This window comes from Diplodia corticola (genome assembly GCF_001883845.1).
Source record: "Diplodia corticola strain CBS 112549 chromosome Unknown scaffold43, whole genome shotgun sequence".
NCBI classification, from domain to species: Eukaryota; Fungi; Ascomycota; class Dothideomycetes; order Botryosphaeriales; family Botryosphaeriaceae; genus Diplodia; species Diplodia corticola.
In genome coordinates, this window is record NW_017971522.1 from 146,096 (window position 1) to 163,343 (window position 17,248).

The window sequence follows — 17,248 nt, forward strand, 5'->3', positions numbered from 1 at the left end:
TGTCAAATCCAAGGTTTAAGTGGTTTGCTGACGTTTCATACTGACTTTAGCGATAGTGAGTGCGAATTGCCGAGATGGCTCCTTTTCGAGTACGAAGATTCCCCAAGGGGGGTCTAGGAAGGAAAATAAGCATTCTCTTTATTCGGGTCATCGTTCATCATTCATAAGGAGACGCTGTAGCCAGCTAATATAGATGAGAAAATGGGGGTACAAATACATGGAAAGAAAGGGGGAGGAGAGGAAATGTGTCGACGGTGAAGCTAGTTCAGGCTTTAAGGCTTGACATACTTCTCAGACGCTGGCCAAAGTGGGAGAGTATTCGCTAGGTTCGAGAGAAAGCGCGATAGGCCGCTTGGCAGCTTAGGCATTGTTTCCTTGGGCATCAATAGCTGGCGCTTCGCGTGGTCCATTCTGCGTCAGTTCGAGTGCCTCTGGCACGTCTCGCCTAACAGCGTCGATGATCTCGTGCCAGACTTGTTGGCGCATCTTCTCGCCCTCTTCTCCTAGGAGCATCGGGTCCAATCTGGTCCTCGGTCAGCAATTGGACAGGTCATGTATGTATGCACAGATGTACTCACTCAAGCAGTTTGTCGCTGTGCCAGAAACCACCATGCGCTTCTTCGCCTAGACAGACGGCGCTGACCAAGCTTCTTGCACCTTCTTCCGCGTCTCTAGCGAAGACGGCATAGAAGAGCGATCCGAAGACTCTGGCCGCGAGTCCGGTGTAATGCCTCCGAAGATCACTCTTGCAGAATCCTGGCGATGCGGACATGACAACCACATCCTTTCCTCCAGCCGTGTATGCATCCATTGCCGCAAGGCTTCGCATGGCATACATCACAAGCGCCTTTGAAACAGCATACTGCTTCCGCCCATTGAAGGCCTCCTGCCTGTTGAGTTCCTCCAGCAGCTTCTCCCCCGTGGCGCCCAACTTCGCGTGCCGATACAAGCTCGATCCGACAATCTCCAGCACGGGCGGCCTCCCATCGCGCACCGTCTCCGCGCCCTTCTGCCTCAGCACCGGCAGCAACAACACGCCCAGCAAGGCCGTCCCCAGCACGTTGACCTGCAGCGTCTCCTCCCACCCGTGCCTGCTCCTCCTCAACTCCCTCACGCTCACGCCCGCATTCAGCACCGCCGCGTCCAGGCGCCGCACCTCGTCAGCCGCGCCCACCCTCTCGGCGAAGCGCCTGACGCTCTCGAAGTCCAGCAAGTCGACCTGCCACACGTCGATGACGCAGTCGCCCGTCGCCTCGCGCGTGGCGATCTTGCGCTTCCGCTGCGCGCGCTGCTGGACGGTCTGGCCCAGCTGTGCGGCCTTGGCGGCGGACGCGTCGCGCACGCCGAGCACGAGGCGCGCGCAGCCGAGCTGGGCGCACTTGACGGCGGCTTCGAGTCCGAGACCGGTGTTGGCGCCGGTGATGAGGATGGTGCGGCCGGCGAGCGAGGTCGTCGGGTCGCGCGGCGGCGACCACTTGTCGCGGAGGAGGCGGAGGAGGCCGGCCATGGAGAGACGACCGGGCCGGGGGGGGTTTTTTTTTTTTTTTGCAACGATGAAACTTGGCCGCTTCGGGAGGGCCAAACGTTGATGGATGGGGTTCGGACTGGGGATCGAGGAGTTGTTGGGAAATGGCGGGGGGGCGACAGCTGTCACGTTGGAATGCTGCCATGATCCCAGGTCAGCGCTGTGGGGGCGAATTCGTTGCCGACCGTTGTGCGGCATCGCCGCCGAAATGGCAGCCACCATATACTTGAACCGAATATCCAGTCTGGGTGTCTGGAAAGAAACCATTTCCCTGTTGTCTTGACCAACTTATAGGCCGAGCGTGGCAAACTCTGCTGGCTTCCAGAGGTATGCACATGGGTTGGAACTGGAAACACTGAGCGACGATCACACTTCTTCTCATGGCGTATTTAATTTTTTGAGAGTTGTTTGAATAAGCATCACCTCACTTTGAGCATGGTCGACTGATTAGATTACTCAGCAAATTTCTTCTGGATCAGTGAGACGCTTGCACTGTGCAGTAAAATCCGCTCTCTGACGGACTTCTAAAAGCTCTAGGTGCTCAAGAGATCCGCATTGCTGTGTCCTGCCGGGCGGAAGGAGAACTCATGATATAGCTTCTGGCTTCTTTGCGGGAGCTGCGCTTGTAAAACGACCCGATCGTATGGACGAGGTCAAGCAGCTTTAAGGTGACGCGTTGCCCTTTTTTGGAGGAACGCCTATTAACTTGTTGCCTGGACACCTATTGATCTCGACCACAGACCCAAGAAGTGTGTCAAGGGTGAAGGGAAGCTACTTCTGCATCTGGAGAGAAGAAACTAGTCGGTCTCTCGTACCTGATTGAATACCCGCAAGTTCAATTTCCACCCCGTTCGAAGATCAGAGGGTAGAATTGTGGTTCCTAGGAAGGGTGCTGAAACTTGATAGAATTTCTATTCGGCAGCACAAGTAGTTCTATTTCGAGCAATCTATACACTCAAAAGACAAATAAAACATCCCTTCAAGCCTTCCACCTCAACAACGTGAAGCTCAACTTGGGGAACGTGAACTTGCCCTTGCCATCCCACTCGGTCTCCTTAATGCCGACCTCCTCCTTGTCTTGCGTGTTGACCACCTCCCACGAAGAGCCAGTGACTGTATACACCTTAACCGAGCCCTTGGTGACGCCTTCCAAGCTGGTCTCAAAGCTCTTCTGCTCGTGCACGTTGACAACGGCCAAGCCGACCCAGCCGTCATCCGTGATGGCCGCCGACACATCGAGCCAGGGCGTCTCCACGGTGCCGCGAATCCACTCGGGCATGGTCGGGCCATCGTACTCGCCGCAAGCGACGTTGACGGCGACGGTGTGGCCGCGCATGTACTTGCTGAACAGCAGCAGCGGCCACCATGTTGTTTGTTTGACCAGACCGTCCTTGGTCGTCATGAGCGGGCTGATGACGTTGACGCTCTGCGCAATGTTGGCCATGCCGACGTGCTTGCTCTGCCGCACGAAGACGTTCAGCCACACCGCCACCGCCAGCGCGTCCGATAGCGTGTACTTCTCCTCGGCGCCCTTCTCGCCGGGGGCGCGGATCGGGTCCCACACGTTCCACTCGTCGAAGCAGATGGTCGGCCGCGGCACTGTCGGAGGCACCTTGTTCTCCACACGCGCCAGGTCGATCAGCCCCGCCGTGATCTCGATGGCACGCTCCGCGCTGCGAGGCGCCGTCGCATTGGGCAGGTGCTCCTTGGACGCCGTGTAGATATGGATACTGTGCATGGCGATGAGCGACGCCGTCTGCGAGCCGCCCAACGCATGCGGCTCCCAGCGGACGCACTCCTTGACGACGTACGAGTCCCACGTGCTGATGCCATCCTGGCCGCAGAGGATGAGCTCGAGAGACGGGTCGAGCAGCTTGAGGGCCTTGGCCCATTGGTAGGCTTTGTGCGCATAGTCTTCCTTGGTCATTTGTCCTACTTGCCACGGTCCCCACATCTCGTTGCCCAGCGCCCAGTATTTCACCTGTTGCAGGCGAGAGTGGTCAGTGGATGCCGGCGTATCGGCGAGTGTGAGCGGGGCAGACGCACGTTGTAAGGCTTCTCGCGGCCATTCTTACGGCGGAGGTTGGCGTAGTAGGTGTTTTGCGTGGAGTTGCAGTACTCGACCCAGGCGAGGGCTGGGTACGGTCAGCTCTGATATTTCCCTTTCATGATGGGGGACTCTTGCGGCTGTCTACTGACCTTCGTCAAGCGTGCCAGTCCCGAAGTTCAAGGCAAAGTAGGGCTCGGTGCCGACAACCTCGCACCATTTCAGGAACTCATCCGTACCGAACTCGTTGGTCTCGAGGCCAAGCCATGCCAGTTCGGGTCTACAAAGGAAGGCTTAGTCAATTGGCTCGGGGGGGGAGGGGGGGAGGCGAAGGGAGTGCAGTGCAGTGCAGAGGTCAAAGGTCGCGACCCGGGTGTCCGGTGCGACGGCGCGGGAAGTGACGGAGTGTCACTCTGCTCGTATGCAGACACAACAATGCTCATGGCCGAGACCCTCGGACATGTAACTCAACTCCACATATGCAGTTGCTATAGTAGGTTTCCCAGATTGGGCTCGTCTGGTGATATCACGTGGAGACGCGAGGGGGGCGCAGAGGTGACGACGGGTCGGGTCGGTGGCTCCGGCACGCATCACTTCCCAAGCAGGCACCCACCACACGCTACAGAGCCGCATGCAAGTAACGAGCGGGCTGCAACCGGGGCGGTGGCACGACACAATCACCGGAGATTTTGGAAACCGGGAACGAATGAGAAAAAACCCAGCTTACCTGGGGGGACGCTGGTCCTTGGGCCCAACGCCGTCCAACCAATGGTAGGTTGCAACAAAATTGCCGCCGGGGTAGCGGACCACGGGGCAGTTTAGCTCCTTGAAGGCTTCGATGACGTCCTTGCGGAAGCCGTGCTCGTCGGACAGTGGGTTGCCGGGGTCGTAAATGCCGCCGTAGATGCAGCGGCCCATGTGCCTACCGCAGGCGGATCGGGAGAGTCAGCGGTGGGCAAAGGGCGGTGATGGGGGCTAGGCCGGTGGTGATCATCTGCCTGGTGGGCTGAGGCAGAGACCGAGACGGATTGGGGAGCGCTGCTTGGAGGCTCGACTTACTCGGTAAAGCCGCCATAAACGTTGTCGTTGATCTTGGAGATCCGGTGCTTCGGGTTGATGGCAATGCTGGGCGTCTCGGCCTCGGGGATCTTGGTGAAGGATGCCATGGCGGGTTGCGGGACGGCAGCTCTGGAGAAGTGTTGATTGACTTGTTCTGTGCCGGCTGCGATGAGCGCCTGCGGCCGTCTAAAGACGAGCACGCCACGGCTGTCGTGAACCAAGCAGGTGGGTCATTTCGCGTGAGAAGCAGCAGGCGGACGGCGCAATCATCCCACCGCAGCCCACCGGGTGCGTGCAGAGCATGCCGGCGGTTGTTGCGCTGGACAGGCGCAGGCGCGGGCGGGATTGGTGGAGAAAAGGGCAGGCGCGCCACTTTGGGGTCGCGGCTCGCTTCGAGAGCGGCCATGGCAGCCTCTTCGGCGCATCTGCCCCCGCCCACGACGCGCTGCTCGCCCGCCGCCCGCGTGTTGCCCACACGCCGCCCTCTCGCCGTCCACTCGCCGTCCGCCGCCGCCCGCCGCCCTCCACCGCTGTCCACTCGCCGGCCGTCCTGCCCGCCTCGGCTACCCGCCAGCCCTGCGCTCTCACCTCACTGCTCTCCCGGCACTTGCCTGCCCACACGACGCCAGTCACGCTATGCCCCTTCCACGCCAAGCCCCGCGTGGGCTACCCCAGACACTCGAGCGCACGGCTCCGCGTAGGATTCGCGCCGTGCACAGCCGGGGGTTGCAGGGATGCCGCGTCCAAAATGCGGAGTGCACCACTGTCTCCGCTTACTCACTATAAGATGTCTTCCGCGCCCAAACGGTACAGCTGTTTGGTCGTGCGCACTGCAGCCTTGCTGAGCTCTTTCTGAGTCCGACCTTTGCAACACCAGCCAGTCATCATGGCTCTCCCTCCGAAATGGTACCAGGTATGCTTTTCCGCCGCCAGCTTCCCCACAATCCGCGCGCCGTTGACGCTAAATTCGCCCAGTTCCTGGTCTGCGTCTTCGCCTCGCTCGGCTCCGTGCTTTACGGCTACGACTTGGGTGTTATTGCAGAGGTCATTGCCAGCCAGTCCTTCACGAAGATGTTTGGTGACAATGATAACGAGCAGTAAGTCCTGCTTTGCAGACCCTCCTCAGCATCCGGAAAATAACGAGAAGCCCTCTCTAGCGGAGCCGTCGTCTCCATCTTCACCGGTGGCGCCTTTTTTGGCGCCATGTTCGCCGGTGTCACCAACGACCTGATCGGACGTAAACTGACCATCCTTACTGGCTCTCTGGTTTTCTGCTTGGGTGGCGGTCTGCAAACCGGTGCTCAGACAATTGATTACCTGTACGCTGGCCGTTGTCTTGCCGGAGTCGGCGTCGGTTTCCTCGTCATGGTCGTCCCTTTATACCAAGCCGAACTGGCCCATCCCAGCATCCGTGGTCGAGTGACCGCTCTCCAGCAGTTTATGCTTGGAATTGGCGCTCTCGCTGCTTCTTGGATCTCCTGGGGAACATACATTGGCTATGCCGAAGACGACAACCGCCAGTGGCGCGTCTCCCTCGGTATCCAGGTCGTTCCGGCCGCTCTGCTGGCCCTCCTTATCCTGCTATTCCCCGAGTCTCCTCGCTGGTTGATGGACCATGGAAAGCCCGAGCTGGCTTTGAAGACCCTGGCACAATTGCACGCTCATGGCGACGAGAACGACGCATGGGTGCGCGCCGAGTTTGAGCAGATCCAGGAGGCCATTACCATCGAGCATGAGCACGAGGCCAAGTCGTACTTCGAACTGTTCACCGACAAGTCCTGCTTCCGCCGCCTCTTCATCGCTATCTCTTTGCAGGCATCCGTCCAGATGACTGGTGTTAGCGCCATCCAGTACTACTCCGTCGACATCTACGGTCAAATCGGCATTGCCGGAGACGACACGCTCAAGTACCAGGCCATCAACTCTATCATCGCTCTCGTTGCTCAATTCTTGACCATCCTCTTCATTGACAAGACCGGCCGCCGCTGGCCGCTCATCTTCGGCAACTTGGGCAACATGGTGACCTTCATCGTCGCCACAGCCCTGCTTGCCGTCTTCCCCCCTGGTTCCAGCGGCAATCTCTCTGCCGGTTGGGGCTTCATCGCCATGACTTGGCTGTACAATTTCTGCTTCTCTTGCACGTGCGGTCCTCTCTCTTGGATCAGTGAGTGCTCCCAACCCGCCGGCCCGCTGCGCCGGAACAGTGACTGACATACTTCCTTCCTAGTTCCCGCCGAGATCTTCGACACTCGCACTCGCAGCAAGGGCGTCGCCATCGCCACTATGACTTCGTTCGCCTTCAACACCATGATCGGCCAGGTCACGCCCATCGCCCTCAAGGCCATCGGCTGGAAATTCTACATCCTGTTCATCGTGAGTCGAGCAAGATACACCATCTTCAGTTTGACTCGAAAGCTGACCCAATCTCTTTCGCTAGGTCTGCAACTTCACCAACGCTGTCTACTTCTGGGCCATCCTGCCCGAGACCAAGAAGCGTCCGCTCGAGGAGATGAACTACCTGTTCACGAACGCGCCGCTCTTCGTCCCTACAATGGATATGTCTGTTGTCCAGACGAACGATCTCGAGCGCAGAGCCGAGGAGGTGGAGCGCAAAGGCAGCATCGTGCGACAGCAAGAGGTGGTCGGACACTAAGAAGTAGCCCGTCACGATCGAGGAATACTGATGAGTTTGGGCGGCTCGTTCGAGGAGACATATGGAGTGATGATACCTTAATTTTATTCTCGCTTTCTTCAAGCAACGAATTAATACGATCCAACGAGAGAAGTAAAAGTCGCTTGGCTGCTGTTTTGGTCGACGCTGGTATGCAGGCTACTGCTTGGAAATTCTGTGCTCTGTGATCTGTCAGCCGTCCCCTTGCCTCAAGACATTATAATCCCCCTTGTGGTTCACCCAATGATATTCAAGAAAAGAAAAGAAAATTAGGGGAAAAGAAAATTCAGAGGCAACGTGTAGAGCAACGCGTGGACAGCATGCAGACGCGTGCGATTGCCGATTCCGTCCACATGCATGCCGTTCCGACGTCTGGCCAAGCAAACATTTTTGAAACATGCCCCTTCATACCAACCCGAAGGAGCAATAGCCTTTTGCATGCGGGGGGGTGTTGCCATACTTATCCGGCAGCATGCATGCACGCATGTATGTAAGACCGGGGGAAAGGGCGGGGCTCTTCAGGCTGTTATCCTAATCACCAATGGTAAGATGGAATATTGCTCTGGTTGAAAATATGGAGATTGGCTGAACTTTCTTTAGGTTTCTTTCTTTGATTGACCCGTCTGGATGATGTATTTTTTTCCCCTTTCTCGTGAGCTTTGTGAGTTACTTGTCCTAGGGATACCGTATCGTTATTTTTCCTCTGGGCCCATGCATGTCATTTATCCGCTTTCACGTCACCGCGCCATACGCCAAAGAAATGGAAGGAAAGAGAAAATTTAGGTGGTATGAGTGAAGCAAATTTAGTCGACAGGGGCGTGCTTGAACAAGAACGACACGCTCTCGCCATTGTGGGTACGACGGCAAGCCTCAGCCAGCTGCGAAATGTGTTAGTCTGCGTCATTCGATGATTATCCACCAAGAGCACTCACGGTGGGGCTGATGTCGATGGTCTCGATGCGCGGGCAAAGCAGCTTCTTGTCGTCGTGCGGCACTGTGTTGGTCACGACAACCTTCTCCAACTTGCTATTGTTCAGCGCGTTGATGGCGTTGCCGCTCAGGATACCGTGGGTGACGATAGCAATGGCCGACTTGGCGCCGTGCTGGATGACAACGTCAGCAGCCTTTGCAAGCGTGCCGCAGGTGTCGGCCATATCGTCGACAATGATGGCGATCTTATCGCTGACGTCTCCGACCAGCACCATCTTCGAGACCTCGTTCGGCCGTGCGCGCTCCTTGTGAATCAGCGCAAAGCCGAGGTCGAGGCCATCGGCAATAGAGGTTGCTCTCTTCGCACCACCGGCATCAGGGCTGACGATGACGCACTCCTTTACAGGGAGATGCTCGCGGATCCAGCGCAACGTGCTGGGCTCAGCATAGAGGTTGTCGACGGGAACGTTGAAGAAGCCCTGTATCTGGCTGGCGTGCAGATCCATGGTAATGACGTGGTTGCAGCCGGCCGTCTGCAGCATGTTGGCCATCAACTTAGCGGTGATGGGAGCACGCGACTTGTCCTTCTTATCCTGACGAGCGTAGGGGAAGTTGGGGATGACTGCAGTGATGCGGCGGGCCGAGGCGGTCTTGCAGGCGTTGATCATGATCAGTAGCTCCATCAAGCCATCATTGATGTCGCCAGGAGCGGTCGACTGCAGGATGAAGACTGCGCGAGTGCATCATGTCAGTTGGGCGTGCTTGGGCGTGAGTGGGCTGCGCGGGCAGGGCGTAGGGCAGGGCGAGAGAGGCAGCAGTACCATCTTCGTCGCGAACCGACTCGCCAATGGTGACGGAAGTCTCCTGGTTGGAGTATTGCAGCACGAGGATCTTGGTCAGCTCGATGCCTAGCCTGTGCAGTGGTTGCAGTGTGAGCGCAGCGCCCGGCGCAATGCAGCTTCAAAGCCAGTCAGGTAGCAGCGTACCGGTCAGCCACCAGCTTAGCGAGCGTGGGGTGGCTGTTGCCCGTGAGCAGCTTGATCGAGTTGGTGGCCATGACGGGGGACGACAGCAGCGGCGGCGGGTGCGCGGAAATTGCTGGCGTTGCGCATGGTGGAGGCTTCGAGAGCAGCGCCCGCCTTGCAGAATGCGATAAAATCCATTCGCGCGCGTACCTGCCGTGCCTGACCGCCTTCCGGGGCCGGTGGGCGGTGAGCAGGCGCTCGACACCGGGCGCCCCATGCGCCGCGGCGACATGTTCCGCCGGGCCCGCTAGCGAAGCCCACTCGAAAAGAATTGAGGTCTACCAACAACACTTTCCGCGACGACCGCGACGACCACACCAGCCCCCCGACACCAAGTCCTCTCGATCTTGACCGCCGAGCCGTCAAGATGAAGCTCAACATTTCCTACCCGGCCAACGGCTCGCAGAAGCTGATCGAGGTCGACGATGAGCGCAAGCTCCGCGTTTTCATGGACCGCCGCATGGGTCAGGAGGTTCCCGGCGACAGCGTTGGCGACGAGTTCAAGGGCTACGTCTTCCGTATCACCGGCGGCAACGACAAGCAGGGTTTCCCGATGAAGCAGGGTGTTATGCACCCGACCCGTGTCCGTCTCCTGCTCGCCGACGGCCACTCCTGCTACCGCCCCCGCCGCACTGGCGAGCGCAAGAGGAAGTCTGTTCGCGGCTGCATCGTCGCCATGGATCTCTCTGTCCTTGCTCTCTCCATTGTCAAGCAGGGCGAGGCCGACATCCCTGGCCTGACCGACACCGTCCACCCCAAGCGCCTCGGCCCCAAGCGCGCCACCAAGATCCGCCGCATGTTTGGTCTCAGCAAGGAAGACGATGTGGGTCTCCTCCCCCTCATTGTGCTTCGCCGGGTCATCTCAATCATTTTGAGATGATGTCCGAGTCTGAGTTGAAAGAGCCAAGTCTGATGTACAATCCGTGAAAATAGGTCCGCAAGTTCGTCATTCGCCGCGAGGTTCAGCCCAAGGGCGAGGGCAAGAAGCCCTACACCAAGGCTCCTTCCATCCAGCGTCTGGTCACTCCTCAGCGCCTCCAGCACAAGCGCCACAGGCTCGCCCTCAAGCGCCGCAACGCCGAGCGCCAGCGCGACTCTGCTGTACGTTACACAATGCTCTGGGACCAATTGGATGCGAACTAACAAGAACATAGGCCGAGTACGCCAAGCTCCTCCACCAGCGTGTTGCCGAGGGCAAGGCTGCCCACGACCAGGCCAAGAAGAGGAGGGCTTCTTCCATGCGCAAGTAAGCGCTGGATGCCGGGGCATGATATGTGGGTTGAGGAAGAAAAACGTCGCTTCGGAATGGGGGTAAAAAGCAGATGCGATATACCGGGTTTCAATGAAGGCATGGGCATTTCGGGGGGTCATCAATTGGTTGAATGCGGGCGTACAGAATCATGGAATGATATACACCAACGCATCAACCTTCCGAATTTCAGTCAAGAATTCCCGGTTTCTTTGGGAGACTATTGCCGTGATGCAGGGGCTCTTCTAATGATCATGTGCACTTTCACGTCTCGATTGCTGGCTTCACAAACCAGGCGACAAGCAAGTTTCAAATGATCGACGGCACGTCCATTTAAAGTTTGCGGGCCCCATGCTGTTTTGACTTTTAGCTTTCCGGTTCAAGAAACTGAAAACGCCAGTCCCATCACTACAGCGCACCTACTCAACTATCTTGTAGATCCTGCAAGGATCACTATTTTGGTACTGGGATACATCCAGCTTGTCTAAAATACTACCGCGCCACATCCAATCACTTTGTTGGTTAGGCGTCAATCGCACACCAGCGCATTGATGATCTGTGCCGTGGTTTCAGATATTGTTTCCCCCATTCAACTCCGGAAATCCAGACCTGCGCTTGGATCTAGCAATCAGGAATTTTCAGATTTGACCTCACTTCCTCATGTTTCTTTTCAAATGGCCTTCTCAGTATGTAGCCCGACTGAGAATTTAGATGGCCCCTGTAAATATTGCAGAAGTATGCATTGTACGGCAGGAGATCTCAGTAACGAGCATGCCATATCGCAGACATATTTGCTCTTTCCCCTTAGTTTTTCGGTATTGAGGGGTTGCGATTAAACCCAACCGAAGTAATTGGGGGCTTCGTAAGTAAGCAGTCTCTTGGGGAATACATTGGTTAGGAGTGGGAGATTGTTCAGACCCAAGGCACGAGCCATCATCTGTAGGTAGTATCACAAGGAGGAATGTGCGAGACGTTTCTTTAATAGGGTCATACTACATTTGAGAGAGCATGATGCAAAGGGACTAGGTGAGTTGTATTGAGCAATGAGGGATCGAATGAATGTTCTGCCCCTCCTATCAATAGTGTTAAGTAAAACCGAACTTCCGACATGCTAATACAATCAACGAACTCGTTCAAAGGGAGACAACTGTCGGGGGTGTCTAACGAATCACCATTTCCCCCTCGTTGTCCATCCCATGCAGCTCACCCAGGATCTCACTGCCACCCAGGCCACTTACCATGCGCTTAGGTCTTCTCCTCTCTTCGCTCCATACCTCATGGAATTTGATAGTCGAATCGCTTGTTGCAACCACGATGCACCCCTCAACTTGAGTTCGGCTCCACCATGTGCCGCCCTCACCCTTCGTGCGTCCATCGTTCGGGCCGCCTGGATACGATATGGCGTAAAGGGCACGATGCTCGTCTGTCCAGGGGATGGCAACGAGTTGCTCGCACGCTGGCCAGCTAAAAACGGCAATGCGAAAAGGGTGCTCTGGTTGCGCAAAGCCAAATGTAGCGCATATTTCGCGGCGAGTAGTGCTCCAGATGAGACTAGTCACCTGTGCACTGCAGTCGACTGTAGCTAAGCAAGCACCGGAGAAGGTATGGTAGAAGTGAATACAACGGTCGTTGGATCCACCGCCGATGGCAAGAAGGCCACGTTGCCAAGGGCAGAAAGCCATGGCCTTGACTGCGGCATTCAACGACCATTTGTGCTTCGCGACGTTTGAATCAAGGGAAGGAGCAGACCCGTTGCTGGGCCTCACTGTGGAATGATGGGAGCCGGAAGCGGAGCGCTGGGTGCCCATGGTCTGGTATGCCGGAAGAACGGAGAGAACGTATTTGGTTTCGAAGAGAAAGCAGTTGTTATCATTGCCGCCTGTGGCGAAGAACTCACCTTGTGGTGACCAAGCAAGACCGCATATCTGTTGGGTGTGGACTCTGAGTCCTGCAAGAAGTGTCATCTCTCCAGGCCAATCAAAAAGATCGCGAGTGGTGCTGTCAGGCCATTCGACAGAGAAAAAATAAACGTTCCCCTCTTCATCCCCGATCAGCAACTGTTCAGTGTCGACAAAGATCGCTGGATCTCGGATTGAGGATCGTCTGACGGTATTTGTCCCGAAGGATACGCAAGATATTGGGTGCGGCTGTTGGGAATTGAAACGAGGCTCTTCATCGAAGACGCTCCACAAAGCAACGGATCCGTCAGCGCGGCCGATGGCGAGAACACTCTGACCACCCTCGGCTGAAGAGAAAGACAACGACGTCACATGTGAGTTGTGGGGGTCATTGATACTCTTAGGTGTTCCCACACCCTGCGTTTCTGACCACAAGTAGACGTTGCATCCAAGGCCGACGGCAAGACACTTTGCGGTATGGGAGTACGCAAGGAGTGAGCAGTAGAAGTCGTCTCTAAGCTGAGGCGCATCAAGGACTGTACATGGTTGTTAGCAAAAAATGCAATGGCACAGAGCAGCAACATATCTGAATGGGATGGTTGGCACGGGCTTCTTCTCTTTCAAGCTCCTTCTGCTTCCTGTTGTCGTTGTCAGCATGATGTCGTTGAATCAAAAATGCCGCCTGAGAAAGACCGCTTGTCAGAGAGCCTCGCTTAATCCACTCGTTATCCACCCACTCCGGACTCTTCTGGTTTGAGACTGTCCAGGATGGCCTCGATGGTGTGGTTGGGTTAGAACTAGCACGGTCTTCGAATGAGCCGAGAATGCGGCTCGACTGATCAATTCCCATGGCAAAGGCAAGCCGCTTCTCATGGGCTTCCTGCTCGCTCACAGGATCCCCTTCGGTCAAGAACATAGAGGTATGTAATGGTGCATTTGTCCCACTCGCAAGCATGCCGCCTCGGCCGTCAGGAATTCCGGACACACTGTCGTTTACGACACCTGACCCTCCGACATTCCAGACTGCTCCATCGCTGATTCGCCGTGGACCGTGTCTGAGCGTCAAAGAGTTGTTCCAGTCCAGGAGAGATGAGTGACTCCCGTTCGCGGAATTCTGTGTCTGTAGGCTTTGGAATGCATCTTGAACCCTGGTACTCCTCGGTACATGACGACTGAATGGGTCAAATGCCGGATGCCTTTGGCGTGTCGTCTTTTCGAAATTCGACAGGTTCGCAGCTTGTGTGCTCAGCCGAAGACTTTCTCGGGAGCTTCTCGGTGACTTCCGCGGCAATATGAATCGATCGAGTTGCTTGCTGGCAACTCGGGTCCGGCGACTCGACTCATTTCCGGGGGCCCATCTGCTGAGCGAAAGAGGATTAAGGGCTCCACTTCCTTGCTCTTTCACCGGAAGAGGCATTGGCTCGATTGCTGGGGAAGTTGGAACAAGAGGCGGTGACATGTCTATGTCTTGTTCATTCGGATCGGGACAGCACACATTGGCCGGAGGCTTGAGGTCAATGTCGATGGACATGGAACTTCCGGGCGAAGTCCTCCAACGGCACCGGAGACGGGTGGATGGACATGATTCATCCGCATCTGGGAGAACAATATCACCATCCGCATCCGCTTCCTGGGTATACTCGCTATCGTTGGCTCCCTCAAGTCTTGGAAATGGGGGCGAATGTGGAGGAGTAGGCAGGGGGCATCTTCCGGCCTCATCCATTCCATCCAGCTGGGTGCGGTTCCACTTTTCAAGGAAGCCGCCATCATTCTCGTACGAAATTTGGTGACGCGAGCGCGGAGGTGACCCTCGTCTGAATTTTGCGGCGGCCGTTGGGTGTTTCTTGAAGCAGCGGATGCTCTTTGACGAGGTAGATTGCGGGTAGAAGTTCAACTTCTCGGACGCACAACAGGAGGCGTGCCTCGTATGGTTGCTGGTCGGAGACAGGATGGGCCGTCGCTTCGTCAAATGGACGGATTCAGCCGATGACCTCGAGGGCATTGGGTTCAGCTTGCCAGAGACTGGATCAAAGCTGAAGTAGTCGCCATTCTCGAGAGGAGCGAGTTGATTCCTTTTAGTGAGCGAATCGGAAGGGGATGATGAGCCGGTGTGACAGCTGCTAGCGCCCATTCCATCGTCTGGGCCAGGAGTTGCCCTAGGGCTCAAGAGAGGTACCCTGCCCAGCTTCAGCTTGCGATAGCATCTTCTCCAGGACGAGTCGAGGTCGGATACAATGCCCGGGATGAAGGTCTTTTGTGATCGCTTCGTAGGCTCCATGGTGAGGATGGACGGCAATCCTTGAGATGGCACCTGATGCTGCAGATCAGGCCGCGATTAGGCTGAGCGTGTACCGATGCGGAGCTCAAGCTGGGAAGTAAAACGGAAGGAAATCAAGGCGGTAAGGCGTCTTGACGGTGGGACTGAAGCAAACGATCAGGCAGCCAGGTCTAATAATGATATTGGTCGCTAGACCTGTGGCGTCCGTGGATTCATGGGTGTTTGTCGAGGCGCAGACAGGAAGCAGGCAAGAGAGCAAGAGAGCAAGAGAGCAAAAGGGCAAGAGGGCAAGGGGGCGGGACGGGCGATAAGTCGTGGCCGGTGGGGCAGCGACGCGTCGGAGAAGGAGCCGCCGCATCTCGAGGCAACAACAAGCGCCTGCTCCGTCTCCGCCCTTCATTACTGCTCGCCCACTGCGATCGCACCGTCGAAATGGCTAGCGTGCGTCGTGCCTGCCCTTTTGCCTTGCGCCACGTCCTGACAGAAGCAGCACGGCGCCCCGCGCACCCAGTCCGTCCAGCACCGCTCAGAGCAGCAGAAGCAGAAGGAGCTCGACCAAATAGAGAAATACAACGAGCTGGTCTCCCAAGTCAACGCGAAAGCAAGCAAGCACAATGCCCCTGTCTCACCCCAGCACGTGCGACTGACTGGCCTCGTGCAGATTGCTGAGAGGCAATACACCACCGAATCGCTGGCCCAGGTGTCCAAACTCCTCGCCCAGAACCCCGAGTACTACACCGTATGGAACCACCGTCGCTTGATTCTCGAGCACATCTTCAAAGACGCCCTAGCATCGCCCCCGTCGGCGGAAGAGGGACTCTCATCTGGCCAGCAGCTGGTTTTCGACCACATCACCGGTGACCTCCAGTTTCTCGTCCCTCTCATCCTGAAATACCCGAAGTGCTATTGGATATGGAACCATAGGATATGGTTGTTGCAGCAGTCTACCGAGTTGTTGCCTACCGGCTATGCCCGGCGCTTGTGGCAGGAAGAGCTCGGTCTGGTCGGCAAGATGCTGAGCCGGGATAGTCGCAACTTCCACGGCTGGAACTATAGAAGACTCGTCGTCCTGAATCTGGAAGAGCTGCCAGCCCAAGACACCAAGAGTGCGAGCATGGTCGAGCCCGAGTTCGAGTACACCACGAAGATGATCAAGACCAACCTGTCCAACTTTTCCGCCTGGCATAACCGCAGCAAACTGATCCCCCGTCTGCTGGATGAACGCAATGCAGACGGCGCGGCGCGTCGGAAGTTCATGAAGTCAGAGCTCGAGCTCATTCAAGGAGCCTTGTACACGGACCCCTACGACCAATCTTTGTGGTTTTACCACACCTTCCTCATGGCCACCCTCGACCAAGACAGCCCTCGCAATGCGCGTATCGTTCTGGATGTCGATGACGGATTGCGGGTCGCCTATTTGCAAGAGGAGCTTGACAGCATCAGAGAAATGCTTGATGGAGCAGAAGACTGCAAGTGGATCTATCAGGCTCTGCTGGAGACCGCGGCAGCACTGAAGGTGGCGAAACAAGAAGACGCTGGTCTCGCCACCGAGATGACTGAATGGTTGTCTCAATTGAGGAAGCTTGATCCTCTCCGCTCAGCACGGTGGGAAGATCTTAGCAAAAAGCTGAAGCTTTAGTACTATCACTGCCACACGTTTTGCTCCAATGCCTTCCTACTCTCTCACCTGCATTGGGGACGTGAAGTTTAATATCACAAGAGTCAATATCAAGCAGCTCACGGCCATGGCTAGAACCTGCCGATTCCAATGGTCTAATGAAGAACATTCGATCATTTGGTTTCCAAACGCATGTAAAAGTCCATTGAGAGTTCACACTATACCGCCATGTCCAAATGGCAAACTTCAACCGTTGTTCTTGCGTTCTGGACTGTCTTCTGTACAAACTCTGGAGTGCAATCAAGCCAATGGTTTACAGATGCGGACAACCGGGACCTTTACTTCCGGCGTCCGGGCGCTACGCTTCGCGACACTGTTCTTCAGGGATGCTCCTGCTCAAGGTTCACGGGCCCAACTGAGGGCAAGGCTTTTGAGGCGGCTCCGACAAGTAGATCACGCGAATCGTACGGTTGCGGCGCAGCGCGGCGCTTCTTTCGGAATGGAGAAGATGGTGATCGTCAACGACGTGCAGCTACACAGTAATAGCGATATAGCCTGGCATCAGCACATCAGCGGTCACCCAAACCCACGATCGCCGCAGACTCCTGCACCAAAGGCTCTTTCAGGAAGTCCCCGAGCTGACATGGATCATGGTTGATGCAGGGCGCAGAATCAACAGATTGTCTTGGATCGGAAGCCGGCTTGCAGGCGTCGATCTAGCCCATGTCTGCACTCTACGCAAGATCGCCTTTGAGACAGTCCATTTCTGGCCCTCGCTTGGGAGGGCCTCGGCCGAGGACTTGAAGCATGAATGAAGGGCAAGTGGGTGGAATGGATTGCATGCTGGTGGGTGCGCAACTGTTCCAGATGCTGGGAGCTGCAAACACTCAGCCACATTAATCATGTCGACGTGCCTGATTTGTGGAGAAGTGAAGAGGGCCCAGTTTC

The 17,248-nt window shown here is 56.4% G+C and overlaps 7 protein-coding genes across 7 annotated transcripts; 3 read left to right on the top strand and 4 right to left on the bottom strand.

Moving 5' to 3' along the window:
* Positions 1–360: 360 nt before the first annotated feature.
* Positions 361–1,507, bottom strand: BKCO1_4300058 (short-chain dehydrogenase reductase family protein; the record flags this gene model as incomplete). The annotated part of the gene is made up of 2 exons (XM_020276015.1): positions 361–523; positions 579–1,507. The coding sequence occupies 2 exons, from the start codon at positions 1,505–1,507 to the stop codon at positions 361–363; spliced, it is 1,092 nt and encodes a 363-aa protein (XP_020128200.1).
* Positions 1,508–2,504: 997 nt separating this feature from the next.
* BKCO1_4300059 (glycoside hydrolase family 51 protein) lies at positions 2,505–4,738 on the bottom strand (the record flags this gene model as incomplete). Its single annotated transcript, XM_020276016.1, has 5 exons — positions 2,505–3,506; positions 3,572–3,660; positions 3,725–3,852; positions 4,300–4,494; positions 4,632–4,738. The coding sequence occupies 5 exons, from the start codon at positions 4,736–4,738 to the stop codon at positions 2,505–2,507; spliced, it is 1,521 nt and encodes a 506-aa protein (XP_020128199.1).
* Positions 4,739–5,517: 779 nt separating this feature from the next.
* On the top strand, positions 5,518–7,284 carry BKCO1_4300060 (mfs sugar transporter; the record flags this gene model as incomplete). The annotated part of the gene is made up of 5 exons (XM_020276018.1): positions 5,518–5,544; positions 5,607–5,728; positions 5,789–6,795; positions 6,859–7,004; positions 7,069–7,284. 5 exons carry the CDS (start codon positions 5,518–5,520, stop codon positions 7,282–7,284), a joined length of 1,518 nt encoding a protein of 505 aa, XP_020128146.1.
* An 821-nt stretch (positions 7,285–8,105) lies between these two features.
* BKCO1_4300061 (ribose-phosphate pyrophosphokinase) lies at positions 8,106–9,289 on the bottom strand (the record flags this gene model as incomplete). The annotated part of the gene is made up of 4 exons (XM_020276019.1): positions 8,106–8,180; positions 8,235–8,962; positions 9,054–9,145; positions 9,219–9,289. The coding sequence occupies 4 exons, from the start codon at positions 9,287–9,289 to the stop codon at positions 8,106–8,108; spliced, it is 966 nt and encodes a 321-aa protein (XP_020128183.1).
* Positions 9,290–9,624: 335 nt separating this feature from the next.
* Positions 9,625–10,507, top strand: BKCO1_4300062 (40s ribosomal protein s6; the record flags this gene model as incomplete). Its single annotated transcript, XM_020276020.1, has 3 exons — positions 9,625–10,080; positions 10,191–10,358; positions 10,412–10,507. 3 exons carry the CDS (start codon positions 9,625–9,627, stop codon positions 10,505–10,507), a joined length of 720 nt encoding a protein of 239 aa, XP_020128147.1.
* Positions 10,508–11,666: 1,159 nt separating this feature from the next.
* On the bottom strand, positions 11,667–14,682 carry BKCO1_4300063 (wd40 repeat-like protein; the record flags this gene model as incomplete). Its single annotated transcript, XM_020276021.1, has 2 exons — positions 11,667–12,940; positions 12,987–14,682. The coding sequence occupies 2 exons, from the start codon at positions 14,680–14,682 to the stop codon at positions 11,667–11,669; spliced, it is 2,970 nt and encodes a 989-aa protein (XP_020128148.1).
* A 432-nt stretch (positions 14,683–15,114) lies between these two features.
* On the top strand, positions 15,115–16,321 carry BKCO1_4300064 (geranylgeranyl transferase type-2 subunit beta; the record flags this gene model as incomplete). Its single annotated transcript, XM_020276022.1, has 2 exons — positions 15,115–15,123; positions 15,173–16,321. 2 exons carry the CDS (start codon positions 15,115–15,117, stop codon positions 16,319–16,321), a joined length of 1,158 nt encoding a protein of 385 aa, XP_020128181.1.
* Positions 16,322–17,248: the final 927 nt, after the last annotated feature.